The 16323-nt window shown below is 52.8% G+C and overlaps 3 protein-coding genes across 3 annotated transcripts; all 3 read right to left on the bottom strand.

Annotated features, from left to right (window-relative positions):
• Positions 1–3942: 3942 nt before the first annotated feature.
• On the bottom strand, positions 3943–10485 carry NSFL1C (NSFL1 cofactor). Its single transcript, XM_056507542.1, has 9 exons — positions 10307–10485; positions 9502–9599; positions 8870–8944; positions 7649–7814; positions 7219–7311; positions 6456–6565; positions 5904–6041; positions 5251–5415; positions 3943–4324 (listed from the first exon to the last, which is right to left on the bottom strand). Exons 1-9 carry the CDS (start codon positions 10406–10408, stop codon positions 4162–4164), a joined length of 1110 nt encoding a protein of 369 aa, XP_056363517.1. The 5' UTR covers positions 10409–10485; the 3' UTR covers positions 3943–4161.
• Positions 10486–11007: 522 nt separating this feature from the next.
• Positions 11008–13113, bottom strand: LOC130261357 (tyrosine-protein phosphatase non-receptor type substrate 1-like). Its single transcript, XM_056507480.1, has 3 exons — positions 12356–13113; positions 11688–12032; positions 11008–11236 (listed from the first exon to the last, which is right to left on the bottom strand). Exons 1-3 carry the CDS (start codon positions 12408–12410, stop codon positions 11094–11096), a joined length of 543 nt encoding a protein of 180 aa, XP_056363455.1. The 5' UTR covers positions 12411–13113; the 3' UTR covers positions 11008–11093.
• Positions 13114–13457: 344 nt separating this feature from the next.
• LOC130261356 (signal-regulatory protein beta-1-like) lies at positions 13458–15976 on the bottom strand. Its single transcript, XM_056507479.1, has 5 exons — positions 15657–15976; positions 14989–15333; positions 14468–14779; positions 13989–14318; positions 13458–13830 (listed from the first exon to the last, which is right to left on the bottom strand). The coding sequence occupies exons 1-5, from the start codon at positions 15709–15711 to the stop codon at positions 13631–13633; spliced, it is 1242 nt and encodes a 413-aa protein (XP_056363454.1). The 5' UTR covers positions 15712–15976; the 3' UTR covers positions 13458–13630.
• Between the last annotated feature and the right edge of the window lie 347 nt (positions 15977–16323).

Raw genomic sequence — 16323 nt, 5'->3', positions numbered from 1 at the left:
TCCCAGGAGCAAACTGACATCCTTTTAATCACTCCCCTGAGTCAAGACACAGGGAGCTGAAGACCTACCCAAGAAGCAGGAGTTCACTTTTTTCCTTCTGGAAGGAGGTAGGATTGTCCAACAATGAGAAGCAAAGCCTAAATTGAATGTAACTGATTATAATAGAAAGAAACAACACACACACACACAAAAAGAACCAAACTAAAACAAAAAAAAAAAGCCTAAATTTCCAGTCATCCTCTAGTAGTGCTGCTGTGCCCACTGGGATTCCTTTATCTTTTATGCTGCTTCCATTTATCTGCCAGTTGAGCTAGTTGACTTTCGGGCCAAAACAAGCCAATCAAATCTTGTTGCTTTGCACTGTTAATTTTGTTTTACCTGAACAGGCAGCTGGAGGTACAGCTACACCTAGAAATGGGTGTTCCTACAGCAGGATCACGGAAAAACTGCATGGCCTTGGGATAGCAGAACCTCCTGAGGTAAGCAGAGTAGTGAGAAAAACAAGAAGTGTTTTAAGACATGTAAGAAACACAGACCAGGAAACATCCCACAGCAAAAGCAGCATTACAGAGGGGGAGGCAAAGTTCCCAGGAAATGGTGTGAGATGCTATCAGAAAACACAGGAACTAAACCTTAGCAACAAGGACATGTGAAAGGAAAGAAGAGGAAACAAAGAACTGCATACAAAGGAAAAAAATCCCAGGAAGTCCTACAGTTACCCAACTGAGGAAAACTGTTAAAATGCAGCATTTGGAGAAAACAGTTGGATACAGTGAAAGACATCAGCCCCAGATAGAACAGCACAGTCCTGAAACTGAGCTGTATCTAACCCAGAAATTGAAAAGAAGTTGAGTTTTCACGTGAGATGTGGAGCACTGCCTTAACTTTCACACTGGGGTGTGAAAGGCCAGGAACACAGACACGACCTTCCTGTGGGAGAATGATCAATAAAAAAAAAAAAAAAGAAAAAAAGAAAAAAAAGAAAAAAAAAGAAAAAAATATTTTTTTTTTGCAGGGAAATACTTATCAGGCAAAGAAGGAGAAAAAAATACTTTTTTGTGACCATAAATATCAGTTTTAGAAAAGCCCAATCTTGGCCTATGACTTTGTTAAAAAAAAGAAATAGAATGACAAAGGCAAGAGATTTTACTAGAGAGGAAGTCAAATTTACTAATAATCAAAAGCTACACAAGTGGCAGAAATAAGGATTTGTCTACTGCAGTGGCACACTATCAAACAGAATCATGGAATCAAGGAATGGTTTGGGTTGGGAGGGATGTTAAAGCTCCTCTTGTTCCAACCCCCCGCCACAGGCAGGGACACTTTCCACGAGATCAGGTTGCTCCAAGCCCTATCCATCCTGCCCCCGAACTCTTTCAGGAATGCAACTGTGCAAGTGGAAAGGTGATTTTCTTTACAAAATCACAGTGTCTCTTTCCTTCTCTCCTTTTTTCCTGTTCTGGTGTATTACCCCTTCTCGTTAATTAGCTCATCATTTTTGCTTTATACCTTATTTTATTTTATAGCTAAACACTTCACCAGCTCAGAGAAGACAGTTTAATATAGGAGATTGCATGTATGTCACTTCCAGTTGGTTCCACGGGCTCTTTTGTCAGGTTTGGAAGAAGACAGGTCTACCTTGGTCACTGATCCCCCTTCAGCACTCCCTTGGGCAATGGGGCAGAGCTGACCTGCTCACCAGGAGATAAGCACTGCTCATTACTTACAAAAACCAAGGAAAGAATCAGAGGCAGGAGGAGCTGGCAGCGGTGTCCCAGAGGTGCTCACGGACGCACCAGAGCACAAGGTGCAGCTCCCAGCAGGAGTCAGCAGAGCTTCTCAAAGAAGCCTTCAAGGGACAGCGGATTTTCTGCAGCACTGCCACCCTCTGGCTCCAGGGAAAATTCCCTCTTTCTGGCAGAGGAAAGTCCTTGAGCCCATGGGTTTATCCCCTTTCCCTCCCATCGGCAAGGAGAGAACTGGCAGCAAAGCTGGATGTGAAAGCTCCCATTGGTGAGCAGAATCTGCACATCAAAACCTTGGGATCAGCAGCTTGGAAGAGTTGCTGTCTGGCTGCCAACACTCACTGAATTTGGGGCCACCAGCATGGCCAGTCCATCCAAAGATACCAGCTGGGCACCACCTCAGTGCCCCTGGCTAACAAATGCAGAAACAGGAGACAAGTAACCCGCACCCTGTTAGATAAATTTTCTTTCTGAGTCTAGGGGCACATCCTGTCTAGCACTCTGGAAGGTGCTGTCCCAAATTCCCAAAATGGCACATGTGAAGATCAGGATTCAAGAACTCCACAAGGCTGTTGTGACTCTATGTAGCTCCAAGGGAAATTCCCTTTCTCAATTCTCCCTGTACTGGTTCACACTGGTTATTCACTGGTTATAATATACACCAAGTGATACACAGGCAGGTGAACCCCAAGCTCTCCTGTCACAAAAAATAATCTTTAGAAATGCCGCTGAGAGGTTGAATCTCATTTAGTAGAATACAGCTCAGCACAGGAAGTCTGCTCGGAGAGCACCCCAAAGAGGAGACACCCTCAATGAACACGATCCAAAATCTGAGACCAGATGGCAGCTGTTATTAGAAAGGGTCGAACGCTGTTTTCCTGTTTGTGGGCTTTTAATGGCAATTTCCACAATAATTTACAAATTGGTTGTTACGCACACTCTATGTCCATTTAGTAATGAAAAATGTGAGTTAATTCAGCTCTCAGTTGAGAAACTGCTGTAAAAATGCCCTTGCTGAGGGCTGCTCTCTGGTTTGTGTTCTACAGGCAGCCAAGCGAGTTCCTCATGCTGAACCTGCCCAACCTGCTCCTGGGCTCCCTCTGCTCGCACCAACGGGAGGACCTGCAAGTTTTTGAGCACTGAGGGGGCTCAGGTGTGCCTAAGGCAGGATGGGGAGGGAGCGTTCCAGCCCTCGGCAGGGCACACAGCGCAGCCTTTCCCAAGGACCCCGTTTCCATGGAGCCGGTGGCTGCAGCCCACGACTCAGCACAGCTCTGGGCTCTGCTTGGAAACCCTGAACAAAGGCAGAAGCAGCTGAGGGGCAGTGCAAAGTGCTGTTGCACAATACTCCATGGCAGCTATGCCAGCGCCACTAGTGCCCCCTGTCTGGGTGTAAGGAATTCACCCACAGGATTCTGTTCAAAGGAAGGAAAGAGATGGAGACCTGAGCCCAAAACACAAACAGAACATATTAACACTGGAGAATTCCAGGAGTTCAGCTATGTTAGTCCTCAGGAGAGAAGAGGAAATACATAAAAGGGTATTACAGCCTTGAGTTTTTCCACCCAAGCTGGTGCAACCATCTCAGTAATTCACCTCTCAGGACAGAACTTGCTTTCCAGTAAGACAGATTCTGTTTGCCTTTTACTTCCAGTAACTTCAAGCTGATTCAGCTTTGTGCCTTATTGGAAAGAAGTCAGCAGCAGCCTTTCTCAGAGAAATGCAGTACAGCAATTTAAACCTGCAGCCAGTCTGGCCTGTCAGAAAAAGCAAAGGCAGAGCAGCTGGGGACTGCAATGAATGTCCCAAGAGCTGTGCTGAGGGAAGGAAAGTCAGGGATTTCTCTCCAGAAAAGCACAGGAAGTGTTAAACCTTGCACTTCACACGTTGGAGCTCTCCCCACACTGAGCTCTTTCACAAAGATTTCCTCCACAATGCTTTTACAGGAGCGTAAAAATTATCCTGACAATCAGATCACCCATTCTCAGATAGTTTATATTTAATGTGGGGAAAAAAAAAGGGAGTACTTTACAGCAGTCCCTAGGGGGAAAGACTGTAGTGAGCAGTCCACTGACAGAAACTGCTCCCTGGAGCTCCCATCCCCCTTGCCCTCCTCCCCTCTCCGAGTGCAGTAACTCAATCCACAAGGTAACTGAACTCTCCTGGGGGAATCTGGGGCACAAGAGGCTGCAGCTCCTTTCCAAACGAATTTGTTTCGTTTATTTATTTTGAAGTCCACTGATCATCATCATCATCATCACCATCACAAAAAACCCCATGGGAAATGCAACTAAAGAGAAAAAGTCCAACCAAGACCTAAGAACCCAGAGCTAGGAGCAGATGTGGGCCTGCGTGGCACGGCGCCGGCGCGCGGGAGGAGACGGCCCCGCGGTTGTGTGCACAGAGCTGGGGTCCTTTATGTCAACCGCTGAACGATGACAGCGTTGAGCAGGTTGGCTTCCTTCAGGGTCTGGTTCTCATCAGTCAGCTCTTTATTGGGGAAGGTGGTCATGAGGACGAAACTGGTGGCAGCCATCGCTGGCCGTGCATCTACTATGAAGAGCCGGATGTCACGGATCCTGTCCGAAGGGATCAAACACACAGGGTGATGCTGTTACTGCACAGCCTGGACTAATGACTGCTCTGCCCAGCATGTGCAGCCCTGCAGCTCTACATTAGTATTCCAGCTCTCACCACAAGCCACACCAAGCTATTCTGATTCAACCTGCTCCCATTTAGTGAAATAGCAACAGTTGCTTTCTGGGCTACAGACTCAGCTCAGTGTTCTCTGTCTCTGTTGTCAGGGGCTATCTGAAACTGAAAGCCTCCAAACCCTTTTCGATGAACAATTAACGAACTGACACTTTCTCAGCTCATCTCACAAAGCAGAACCCAGAGGATTTCAGCTCCTGTAAGCAGCCACAGAGTGACACAGGATCCATTTCCTGAACTCAGTCACAGGCAGAGATTTTTGTAATTTTTTGCCCTGAGCCTGACCTTTACAGAAACTGGAGGAATGAGTATAAATTATGAGACCAGGAAGGTGAGAAGAATTTCAAGAGATTTCGAATCAAGCAGCTGGTGTATCTAAGCTTGTCGAAAGGAACAGAATTGTGGTAAGAGCATCCCTTGGTGCTCCATTCAGCACAGGGAACAGCCTCTAAATTGTCTAAATTGAGTCAGAGTAACTGAACCAGGTTCCTAATTATCTGCCAGTTTCCAAAGCCTTTAGAAGAGATTCAATTTTTTAAAGGTCACATCAAAGAAAGTTCTGCTGATAACACTTACACTCCCAGGTGCCGGGTCACTGGCTATAATTTATGCCAATTTGGAAAGCAAATCCTACCCAACAGCTAGCAACTGTCTTAACTACAACAATTTTATTCCCTTTCACTTGTATAGAAGTACGCCCAGAGCTCCTTTTGGCAGGCTATCCAGGACTTTAACACTAGTGCCCTGTGTTGCAGGGCCATTTATGCCTTGCCTGTCCCTGTTGTGCTCGTACCTGTGACTGTGGTTGAACTTCTGGACCAGGCGCCCGCCGTCAGCGAGCCGGATCTGGATGTTGGTGATGGGCTCTGACTCATCGATCACAATGGCAGAACTGGCTTTGGCTTCGTTCTCTGCCTGCTGCGCTGGTGAGCTGGTGCCCATCACCTGGGGCGCGGTGCTGCCAACAGGGAGATGCAAGGTGAGCTGTTAGAAACCAAACTCACCTGGCTGCAGGTTACCAGATCAGGCAGCAAGCCCACTGCCTGCCAGGCCCAGCTACCAAAGCTCCTCCACAAGCAAGCTGGAAGTCAGAATTCTTGAGTCAGCCAGTCAGCAAGAACTTGTCTAGAAGTCAAACTCTACCATCCTCTTTGGTGTCACGGGTCCTCACACCCACAAGTTAACAGGGGAAAGTGTGAAACACTGGAAACACTGCTCCAATGCAACACACCATGGAGGTTCCAAACCAGGGATCTGGCTCCTGGCAGGGGGTGGCTGGGTCACTGGTATATGTCAGTGAGCCTTCTTTCCTTAGAGGAACACCTCCCACCCCACAGGCACCCAGTGCCTTTCTTTCAGAAGGATGAATCAGAAGGCTCCACCTTACAAGGCTCGAGTGACTCTCTCACATTACATGCAGTAAAACCAGTGTCACCATCTTCTCACCTGCCCAGCTTCTGTCCTTCTCCAGTAAAAGCTCTGAAGACACTTTTAGGTTTCACATACTCCTCATCACGATGATCTTCCATGTCTAGGTTCACCTGCCCGCCCCGTGCTAACCTGCGCAGCTCAGCTGGGACTTCCCTGCAAAGAGAGTGTCCTCAGGCAGCTGCCTGAAGCAGCAAGGCAGGAATGCAAGGACAAAAAGACCAAGATCTCTGGAATTTCAGAAATCACAGAGAGCCTTTGCTTAACTGACAGGGCAGATGCACTGACACACACAAATTAAAGGTTACTTCTCCCTGGCCCTCACCTGCAGTGACACAATGCATCAGAAATTCTCAACACAAATATGAACATGTTTGTTTACTTCAAACTTTCAAGAACCCACATAAACCACACCCACTCCCTGTTTACCTGAACCAAATGTTTCATATTAAGAATAACTAATTTCTTGCAAAAAAGCTGAGGTGAAATGTGCCATGGATTCAGAAGCCCGATTCCACAAACACTCATGTTTCAGAAAACAGCTGTCCCTTTTCTCCCCTCACTACGTACCCTCTGCGGATATCATCGAGGAACTGGGCATTGGACGGATCCTGGTAGCTCCTCAGCTCTCCACTATCCAGACTAAATCCACTCTTCCAGAGCTTCAGTACAACGTGTACCTGCAGCAGCCCCAAAAGAATAATCATCCTCACTGAGTATCTTAGTGGCAACAAAAACTGAAGCAAAGTGAAAAGTTCCAGATGGGCAGAGGATGGTGCAGAAACATTCCAGCAGGTTTCTCTGAGCTAAAGGAAAACCCCAAAGCACTGGCTTTTATGTAATGGTCAGGTGTCAATTCCTAGAAGGTGGCACCATGGTTCCCTTTTGGATAAATATGGCTGAAGAGCCAGGAATGTGCTGGGTGAGGAGCCTAAACCAGGCTCCCACCACAGCCACAACCTTGTTTGGTCACAAACCAAGCACAAGGGAATCTTGAACTGATGCTGTCAGCTCCCACCTATGGATATATATTGGATTTATATAATAGATAAAGAAGAGTTGATTTCCCAATGCTTTTTGCACACTATTTTTCCCGATCTGTACTTCTAAGAAAGCCTCAGATTCTTAATTAAAAGATGACCAGAAAACTGCTTACCCAAGACCTAATCATCTATTATTTTCTACTTGGAAATCCCATCAGAAGCAGGATTTACCATATTTCTGTCCTTGTGAATTCCTATCAAGCTTTGTAACTCTCGGGGCTGGCAAGCTCAGTAGCTGGAGCAGAGAGATCCCTGGAGTGACAGCTACAAACCCAAGCAGAGATACTCACATCCTGAGAAGAGTTCTGTCTCCTCTCTCCTGCCACATAAGCCGACTCCTCCTCTGGAGTAGCCCCAAGGCGATACCCTCCCCCTGCAAAAGGCTGTGAGAGAGAGGCAAGCACAGGGTTACAGAACCACACAGACCCAAAGAGCTGCTTCCCTGTCCCCACCACCCCTGTGAATGAACACAGGCTTCATGGCATCTCCATGAACATAACATCTCCTGCCCTGCAGGCAGTGCCAACTTCAGCACGTAAATAAGTGTGGCACAAGAGAATGGTCTTTCTTGCCACTGTGACACACAAAATGGAGCTGCACTAAGAGAGGAGTCCAGACTTAGCTGCTGAGATAATTCCAGGACTCCTCAGTACCAAACAGCTGGCACAGTGGAACCTTTACTGAAACGAGGAACAGAAGGAAGAACTCCTCCCTGCTCACCTTTGGCTTGCTCGTCTCTCCACCGCTCTTGGCTGTCCGATCGACCGCCACAGCGCCGTGTTCCTTGGCTCCCTTGAACAGATCCTCCACCAGCTCGTTGGGACTCTTCTTCCTCGGAGGACCCACGATCTGCTGGCCACTTCTCTCTGAGCCACCAGCATAAAACCTAACAGAAAGCACCCAGCCCCTGGTCAGTTGGATCAGGGCTCACTTCTTTGTGCTTGTGCAGCTCAGTGAAACCCCTTGGATCTACAAACACTGCCACCAGTGTCTCTCCCACTGCAGCCACATGCAAGCTCCTGTGCTGCAAAGACTTTCTTTTTATGTCCATTACTGTAAATTACCTGTGGATCAATAGCAATAAAGTGTTAACAATGCTTAGGCCTGGGAAGAGAAACAGCCCAGAGGGACAAGCCCAGTTTTAAATACCGGTACCAGCTCGATTACCCAGCTGAGCAAGGCTTCCAGTAAATCTCTGACCTGGCAGAGCAACATCCAGCTGGAATTCTGAGGGAAGGCACATGTTCATGCCACACAAAGGATGGATCTCAACTGGAAGCAATGGATGCACAGTCAGTGAAGTGCAATTAAGCACTTCTGGAAGATTTGGTTTATTAGCTTCCAGATGGTTTGTAACACAGAATGGGCTCCCAGCTGCCTGCAGACCACGGCCCATCCAGGCTGAGCCACCCCTTCAGATACATCAGTTCCATTCCATTTACCTTGCCTGTCAACCTTAAGGGTATTTAACTACTTAGAGCTGACATTTTAGGAGACTGTCCTACTAATACTCCATGCTCCCCCTGGAAAGGGGCCCTATGGTTTTATTTCTGACTCCACAATCCATTACTTTACCCTTAAGCAACACTTAAAAAAAAAAAAAAAAAAGAACCCAAAACCAAAACCCTGACCAAAATAAACCCCCAAAATCCCAAGCAGCAAGAAAACCAATCCCTGCACAATTCCCACATTTCCATTCCCTATGGACACAAATTTTAGGCTTTCTCTCAGTGCTGAGAGCTGGTCCTTACATAGCTGAGCACGTTCTTGTGCACAGGATTTGCACTGACAAACCTGCTCTGTCAAACCTCAAATGCTTCATTACAGAAACTTCATACCCATGTAAACCTGTTTTGTCAAAGAAGCTGTACACAAGCAGCAAGTCCTCCCAAAACAAAAGGGATGAACACCCAGCATTTCAGCCTTCAGCTGCAAACTTACCGCTGTCCCTCCTCCTCTTCATCATCCTCCTCCTGTGCATGCACAAGGTCTCTGAATGAGGTTACTCGATGGTCACTGCAAAAATCCAGCAAGAAGGATGTCAGCCTCCAGACACATTCCCAGCTGGACACTCCACACTTCAACAGGCTCCTTCTGCAAGGTATGCTCTGTTCACCAACACCTGACCCAAGAGCACTTCTCCTTCATGACAAAGGCAGCAACTCCTCTTTGGAACAGGACAGTATTCTCTTACTTCAAAGGGATTTGGTAAGGTAAATTCACTTTTTTGTTTTGTAAAATGCTCACCTTGATCAGCTCAGGTGTCCCACAAAATGAGAAAATATTCTGCTTAAACAAAAGGTCACCACCAGACTGTTTTTAATGTCAAAAGATAAATCAAGCTTTTCCTGAGCAATGAGGCAAGTTTTCCTAACTGATCTCTGGCTTAGTTGTGTAACAACACCCACACTTGTGATGTACAAACGCTCAGGTTTTCACAATTTCTAGAGAGCCACACAAGGTGAAGCAAACCTAAACACAGAGCTACTTCTCCTAAAAATGAACACAATCAGTGCTTTAGAGAGTGTGTGTTTTGTCAGCTTTTCAGCATGGAGCTGAAGCTCCCTCCTCACCTGGCTCCAGTGCCTCTGGAGATGGAGCTGGGTGTGGGCTGGGGAAGGGTCAGGATGTCCTCATCACCCCCGTCCTCATAGAAACTGGCGAGGGCAATCTGGAAAGGAAAACCACCAAAGCTCCTCAGGAAAAACATGCACAAGCAACCCAGTTGTCACACTGGACCTCCTAAGGCAACTCACACTAAGGACACTTCATGTCATTTCCCCTGTCACAGGTCCTGGCAAAGACGAGGCCTCAGCAGGTTGTGATATTTGGCTGTGTCATGGCAGGACACTCACTGCTACAGGGACCTCACTCTCCCCGTCAGGGAATGTCAGGGCATTCTTATGCAGCACTTATACAGGAGTTATGCCACAATTACTGCTCTGAAACAGCAGCTTTTGTGCCATCCATGAGCAGACTCGGAATTTAACACAGTGAGTTTGAGAAACAGGGACAGGAGTAGGTCAGAATGGTGGCTGACTCCCACTCAGTTTGTTTGCTGACAACGCCAACAGCACAGCACTGACAACCTCACCAGCATTCCAGGAAAAACTACAAAACGCCGGCAAACCTCGTCCCCACCGTCCCTCTCCTTGCGCTACAAAGTGAACAACAGAAGCAGGAGGGGCCTCAGTCTCAGCCAGCCCACGGCCCCGCCGCAGGGGCTGAGCCCGGCCACAGGCGGGGGCGAGGCCGGAGCCTGCGGGACACCGACCTCCGGCCGGGCGCTGCCCCCCGCCAGAGCCACGGCCTCCTGAGCCGCGGCCCCGCCGATCCCCGCACCGCGCCGGGGAGGGCGGAGGGCAGCGGCAAAGGTACCTGGAGGTCCCAGCCGGCGGACTCGAGGAAGAACCGCGCTCGCTCCTCCTCAGCGCCGGTCACGGCCACGAACTCCCTCAGCGCCTCCTCCCTGTCCGCCATCTTGCCGCGGCGCAGCGCCCAAACCCCGCCGGGCTGCCCCGCACCGCCCCCGCGTGCGCCGCCAAACCCGCCCGGCCGGAAACACCCGGCGCGAAGCGCGGCGCCCGGCCCGCGCACAGCGGCCCCTGCCGGCCAGGAGGTGGCACTGCACCGCGCCCGCCGCCGGAGTGAGCGCTGGGCACCGAGTGTCGGGCACAGGGTATCGGGCACCGAGCACCGGGTATCGGGCACCGAGCACTTGGCACGGAGCACTGAGGCACCAGGCACTGAGCAGAGGATACCGAGCAGTGGCCACTGGGTATCGCGCACCGGGAAGGGGTACCGACACCGAGTATGGGGCACGGAGCACCGGGCACCAGGTATCGGGAACCTGGCAAGGGTCACTGAGCACCGAGTATCAGACACCGGGTACAGGGAACCCGTATGGGGGATGGGCAGCACGGAGCACCGGTGAGCAGCACCGAGTCCCGGGGATGGGCAGTGCCAAGCCCCAGAGAAGGGCGAGAGTAAGGACAGAGGCAGGGCCGGGACTGGCGGCACGGAGCAGCCCACGGCACCCTCTGTATCCTGGTTCATTTATTTCCAAGTACACGGCAGCCTCTCTATCCTGGTTTGTTTATTTCCAAGTTCACACATCACTGCTGGCTGTGGCAATGTCCTGAGACCTGGCTTGAGCAACCAGGGACTAAAGTGGAGCAGAATAAGACATCATCTCCAGTGCTTTGCTCTTCATATGCTTGAAGAGGAAGAAGAGGAGCCCAGCGAGGAGCGCCTTCTCCAGCAGGATGCCAAGGCACAGCAGGAGGAAGCTGGACACAAAGTTCTGACCTGCAATGGGGACAGAGGATGCGAGTGACCAGGGCTCAGGTTGACGAATACCAACCCCCACAAGGAGCCTTTCCTGGGACTCCAAGCTTCCTCAGGGACTGACACCACAAATCTGCCCTGGCAGGCACCCCATGCCAGCAGCTCTGATGCACCCTTTTCCATATGGGGCCATTCCTTGGTTTCCCCTGTATAAGAACCCAGGCTAGAACCCAGCCCAGACAAGAGCGGGGGCTTGGGTTTGGCTGTGGGGAGAAACATGGGGCCATCAGAGCAGGCTCTGGCCCCTGCCCTGCCCTGGGCTGCCAGGAGCAGAGTCTCCTACAAGAGAACAGGGATGGCTCATGGGATCCTCTCCTGGAGCAGCCCCGAGCCCCTTCCCCATCCCTGTGCTACCTGAGCAGAGCCCGCTGGGCTGGTTCCCATCAGGAGCTGCTCTGGGAGCCCCACTCACCTTGCACAGACACCTCTGTGCCACTGCCACGCTGAAACACCACCTCCTCACCAGTGTCTCCCTTGGTATACTTCACACAGTAGTAGGTGCCCATGTCCTCAGGCTGAATGTTCCTGATGTGGATGGTGAAGTCTGTGTCAGACCCATCCACTGCTCTCCTCACACAGGGAACTTCCACTCTCTGGTCATAGATGGTCTTGTTCCCACTGCCCCAGCCCTTCAGCCACCTCACACCACCTATTACATCTGTTCCAGACGTGGTGCAGTTCAGGGTGAGCGTCTTCCCCGCTTCCACTGACACCTTGTCCTGGGGCTGGTGCAGAGTGAAGCCCTGGGCACTCATACCTAGGCACAGCAACAGGAAGGTTTGGAATTGACAATGGGCCCCAGGGCTGGGAAGCAGCGTGAGGCATCATCAGACCCCAGCCCTGGACTTGGAACAAAGGACAGAGAAATATTCCTGTCCCTTGTCCCCCAGGCTACTGGGGACTGAGGGATGGGGAGAGTCCAGACTCTTGCTGGAATAAACTGAAGGTCATCTGGAGACAAAAGCAAGCCGGAAGGGAGGCAACAAGATGAGCTCCCTGGATAGTCCTGGGCACAGGGAAGGAGTGCCAGGCCAGCAGAATGCATGGGAAATGGGATGGGGCTGTGCTGGCCCCACTTACCCATGTCTCTGCAGAGCAGGAGCAGCATCAGGCACAGCAGAGGCAGTTCCTGCATCACCAGAACCTTGTGTATGCCACGTCTTGCTCCCTGATGGCTGGGCTTTGCTCAGCTGGATCTGGCTCCAATGCACTCTGCTGGGCTGGGCTCAGCTGACTCAGCTGGACTGGGCTTAGCTTAGTGGGTGCTGGTCCCTCAGGCAGCAAAGGGGAAGTAAAGGGGCCACCACCAGTCCAGTTCCTCCATGCAGTCACGTCCCAATGGTTTCTTAGTGTGCACACCATCTCCTGTCACAACACTGGTCCATAATGGCAATGTCCACCCCAGTTTCCCCTCAGATGTGCCACAGCCATGGGCACAGGCATTGAGCAGCCAGCAAGAGGGACCCCGGATCCAGCACACTACCCCATACATGGCCAGGCTGTGGCTCAGCACCCTGGGGTGCTCCCAGCCCTTGCCAACAGGATCGGGTGTGGGATGCTGTCTGCCATGGGTGGGTGGTGCAGAGCAGTGCCCGGATACACCGAGTGTCCCACATGGCGAAGCCCCGGTGCTCCTGCCCCTCACCGACCTGGGGAGACCCAAATCCGCTCCGTGTCCCGAGCCCAGAGCAGCCCCTGCGTGCCAGGAGCGATACCCGGCGGGGTCCGGCAGGGTGATACCCACCGGGGATGATGCCCGGGTGTCCGGCAGGGTGATTCCCACCGGGGGTGATGCCCGGCGGCTCTGCCGGTCCCCGCCAGCCCCGGGCGGACACCAAAGCGTTAACCACCCGCTCGCCTCCATTTCCTCTCCCGCTTCCCCTTCCCCTTTTCCTTTCCAAAGTTTGGGGAGAACCCTGTGCTGCGGCAGCAGCTCCGCTCATGTCCGGGCAGGGAAGCCAGTCCGGTCCTGAAGGAACCGGGTGAGTCGGAATTGGGGCCCCCAGAGCCTCTCGGAGCTCCCCTGCCCCGTCTGCCACATAAACGCGGGAGGGCGTGACCGATGTCGGTGGCAGTGGGGGAAACACCCACCCTGAACTGCAGCACGTCTGGAATGGCTGGACCGGGTGAGCGCTGGGCACCGGGTAGCGGGCACTGGGCAAAGGGCATCGAACACCATGTATATAGCACTGGGCACTGGGCACTGGGCACTGGGACGGGCAGCACCGAGCCCCGGGGACGGGCAGCGCCAAGCCCCAGAGCAGGGCGGGTGTAAGGCCACAGACAGACCCGAGACTGGAGGCTCGGGGAGCAGCCCACGGCAGCCTCTGTATCCTGCTTCATTTATTTCCAGGTTCACACATCACTGGTGGCTGTGGGCAAGTCCTGAGACCCGGCTCGAGGAGCCAGGGACTGGGGTGGAGCAGGATAAGGCAACATCTCCAGTGCTTTGCTCTTCATGTGCTTGAAGAGGAAGAAGAGGAGCCCAGCGAGGAGCGCCTTCTCCAGCAGGATGCCAAGGCACAGGAGGAGGAGGCTGGACACAAAGTTCTGACCTGCAATGGGGACAGAGGATGTGAGTGACCAGGGCTCAGGGAGAGGCATCCCAACTCTCGCAGGGAGCCTATCCTGGGACTGAAAGCTTCCTCAGAGGATGACACCACACATCCGCCCTGGCAGGCACCTCATGCCAGCAGCTCTGACCGACTCTTACCCATCTGGGACCGACTGTGGGCCACGTTGGAGATCCACAGCAAGGCTGAGGAGGTGGCAGGGGCCTGGGCATCGTGCACCACCACACAGGTGATTGTTGAGCCGTTTTTCTCTTCCCTCGCTTGCACCTCCACCTGGCTTTCCAGCCTGAACAAGCCCTTGCTGAGCTCTGATGGCTGGGAGACATCCTCCACCTTTATCTGAATCCCATTCTCCAGCCAGGAAATGGACACAGCTGCTGGGTAAAACTCCTTCACGAGGCAGGTGAAGGTCACAGTCTTGTCCACCTCAGCGGGGCTCGGCTCAGCGCTCACTTCAACACTGGGGGGAACTGGGAAGAGAGGCAGAGCTTGGTGTTTGGTGTCTCTGGCTCTGCTGCCACAGGGAACCCTGTCCCTGCCCCTGGGACACCTGTCCCCCTCCCAGGGCCCCCAGCCCTGCAGGAGCAGGACACCCCAGAGTGTGTCCCCCTGCCCTCACCTCGCAGGACTCTGCTGAGCTGGAAGCTCCCACGCAGCGGGGCCGGCAGCGTGGAGTGCTGCACCTCACAGGTGAGCTCTGAGGGGACATCATCCTTCTGCAGGGTCACTCTCACGGTGCTGGACAAGTTGTAGGTTTTCAAACTCCATTCCGTGACCTGGGGCTGCTGAGCCACCATGGGATTCTTGTTCTTGAACCATTTCACCCCAATCTCTTTGGGAAAGAACCCTCCAGTTGTGCAGGTGAAAGGCACCGACTGCCCCGGCACCGCTCTCTGCTCAGGCCCAGACACCAGAACAGGGCTGGGTTTGGCTGTGGGGAGAAGCATGGGGCCATCAGAGCAGGCTCTGGCCCCTGCCCTGCCCTGGGCTGCCAGGAGCAGAGTCTCCTGCAAGGGCACAGGGATGGCTCATGGGATCCTCTCCTGGAGCAGGCCCGAGCCCCTTCCCCATCCCTGTGCTACCTGAGCAGAGCCCGCTGGGCTGGTTCCCATCAGGAGCTGCTCTGGGAGCCCCACTCACCTTGCACAGACACCTCTGTGCCACTGCCACGCTGAAACACCACCTCCTCACCAGTGTCTCCCCTGGTATACTTCACACAGTAGTAGGTGCCCATGTCCTCAGGCTGAATGTTCCTGATGTGGATGGTGAAGTCTGTGTCGGACCCATCCACTGCTCTCGTCACACGGGGAAAGGACTCTCTCTGGTCATAGATGGTCTTGTTCTCACTGCCCCAGCTCTTCAGCCACCTCACAGGACCTATTATATCCCTTCCAGACGTGGTACAGTTCAGGGTGAGCGTCTTCCCCTGTTCCACTGACACCTTGTCCTGGGGCTGGTGCAGAGTGAAGCCCTGGGCACTCATACCTAGGCACAGCAACAGGAAGGTTTGGAATTGACAATGGGCCCCAGGGCTGGGAAGCAGCGTGAGGCATCATCAGACCCCAGCCCTGGACTTGGAACAAAGGACAGAGAAATATTCCTGTCCCTTGTCCCCCAGGCTACTGGGGACTGAGGGATGGGGAGAGTCCAGACTCTTGCTGGAATAAACTGAAGGTCATCTGGAGACAAAAGCAAGCCGGAAGGGAGGCAGCAAGATGAGCTCCCTGGATAGTCCTGGGCACAGGGAAGGAGTGCCAGGCCAGCAGAATGCATGGGAAATGGGATGGGGCTGTGCTGGCCCCACTTACCCATGTCTCTGCAGAGCAGGAGCAGCATCAGGCACAGCAGAGGCAGTTCCTGCATCACCAGAACCTTGTGTATGCCACGTCTTGCTCCCTGATGGCTGGGCTTTGCTCAGCTGGATCTGGCTCCAATGCACTCTGCTGGGCTGGGCTCAGCTGACTCAGCTGGACTGGGCTTAGCTTAGTGGGTGCTGGTCCCTCAGGCAGCAAAGGGGAAGTAAAGGGGCCACCACCAGTCCAGTTCCTCCATGCAGTCACGTCCCAATGGTTTCTTAGTGTGCACACCATCTCCTGTCACAACACTGGTCCATAATGGCAATGTCCACCCCAGTTTCTCCTCAGATGTGCCACAGCCATGGGCACAGGCATTGAGCAGCCAGCAAGAGGGACCCCGGATCCAGCACACTACCCCATACATGGCCAGGCTGTGGCTCAGCACCCTGGGGTGCTCCCAGCCCTTGCCAACAGGATCGGGTGTGGGATGCTGTCTGCCATGGGTGGGTGGTGCAGAGCAGTGCCCGGATACACCGAGTGTCCCACATGGCGAAGCCCCGGTGCTCCTGCCCCTCACCGACCTGGGGAGACCCAAATCCGCTCCGTGTCCCGAGCCCAGAGCAGCCCCTGCGTGCCAGGAGCGATACCCGGCGGGGTCCGGCAGGGTGATACCCACCGG

The sequence above is a fragment of the Oenanthe melanoleuca genome, chromosome 20 (assembly GCF_029582105.1).
Source record: "Oenanthe melanoleuca isolate GR-GAL-2019-014 chromosome 20, OMel1.0, whole genome shotgun sequence".
Taxonomy (NCBI): Eukaryota; Metazoa; Chordata; class Aves; order Passeriformes; family Muscicapidae; genus Oenanthe; species Oenanthe melanoleuca.
The sequence above is the reverse complement of the archived record's forward strand: the minus strand, read 5'-3'. Positions and strand labels throughout refer to the sequence as shown.

What these genes read in the sequence shown, in the direction of transcription:
- NSFL1C (XM_056507542.1), bottom strand. Translation starts at nt 10,408, where the DNA reads ATGGCGGACAGGGAGGAGGCGCTGAGGGAGTTCGTGGCCGTGACCGGC. An exon ending in GAAGAGGAGGAGGGACAGCG is followed by an intron (nt 7,815 to 8,869) that starts GTAAGTTTGCAG and finishes GCTTTCTGTTAG; the next exon opens with GTTTTATGCTGGTGGCTCAG. An exon ending in GACAGAACTCTTCTCAGGAT is followed by an intron (nt 6,566 to 7,218) that starts GTGAGTATCTCT and finishes GGGCTGCTGCAG; the next exon opens with GTACACGTTGTACTGAAGCT.
- LOC130261357 (XM_056507480.1), bottom strand. Translation starts at nt 12,410, where the DNA reads ATGCAGGAACTGCCTCTGCTGTGCCTGATGCTGCTCCTGCTCTGCAGA. An exon ending in CCTGCTCTGCAGAGACATGG is followed by an intron (nt 12,033 to 12,355) that starts GTAAGTGGGGCC and finishes TGCTGTGCCTAG; the next exon opens with GTATGAGTGCCCAGGGCTTC. An exon ending in CACAGAGGTGTCTGTGCAAG is followed by an intron (nt 11,237 to 11,687) that starts GTGAGTGGGGCT and finishes TCCCCATTGCAG; the next exon opens with GTCAGAACTTTGTGTCCAGC.
- LOC130261356 (XM_056507479.1), bottom strand. Translation starts at nt 15,711, where the DNA reads ATGCAGGAACTGCCTCTGCTGTGCCTGATGCTGCTCCTGCTCTGCAGA. An exon ending in GCTCAGCAGAGTCCTGCGAG is followed by an intron (nt 14,319 to 14,467) that starts GTGAGGGCAGGG and finishes CTCTCTTCCCAG; the next exon opens with TTCCCCCCAGTGTTGAAGTG. An exon ending in CCACAGTCGGTCCCAGATGG is followed by an intron (nt 13,831 to 13,988) that starts GTAAGAGTCGGT and finishes TCCCCATTGCAG; the next exon opens with GTCAGAACTTTGTGTCCAGC.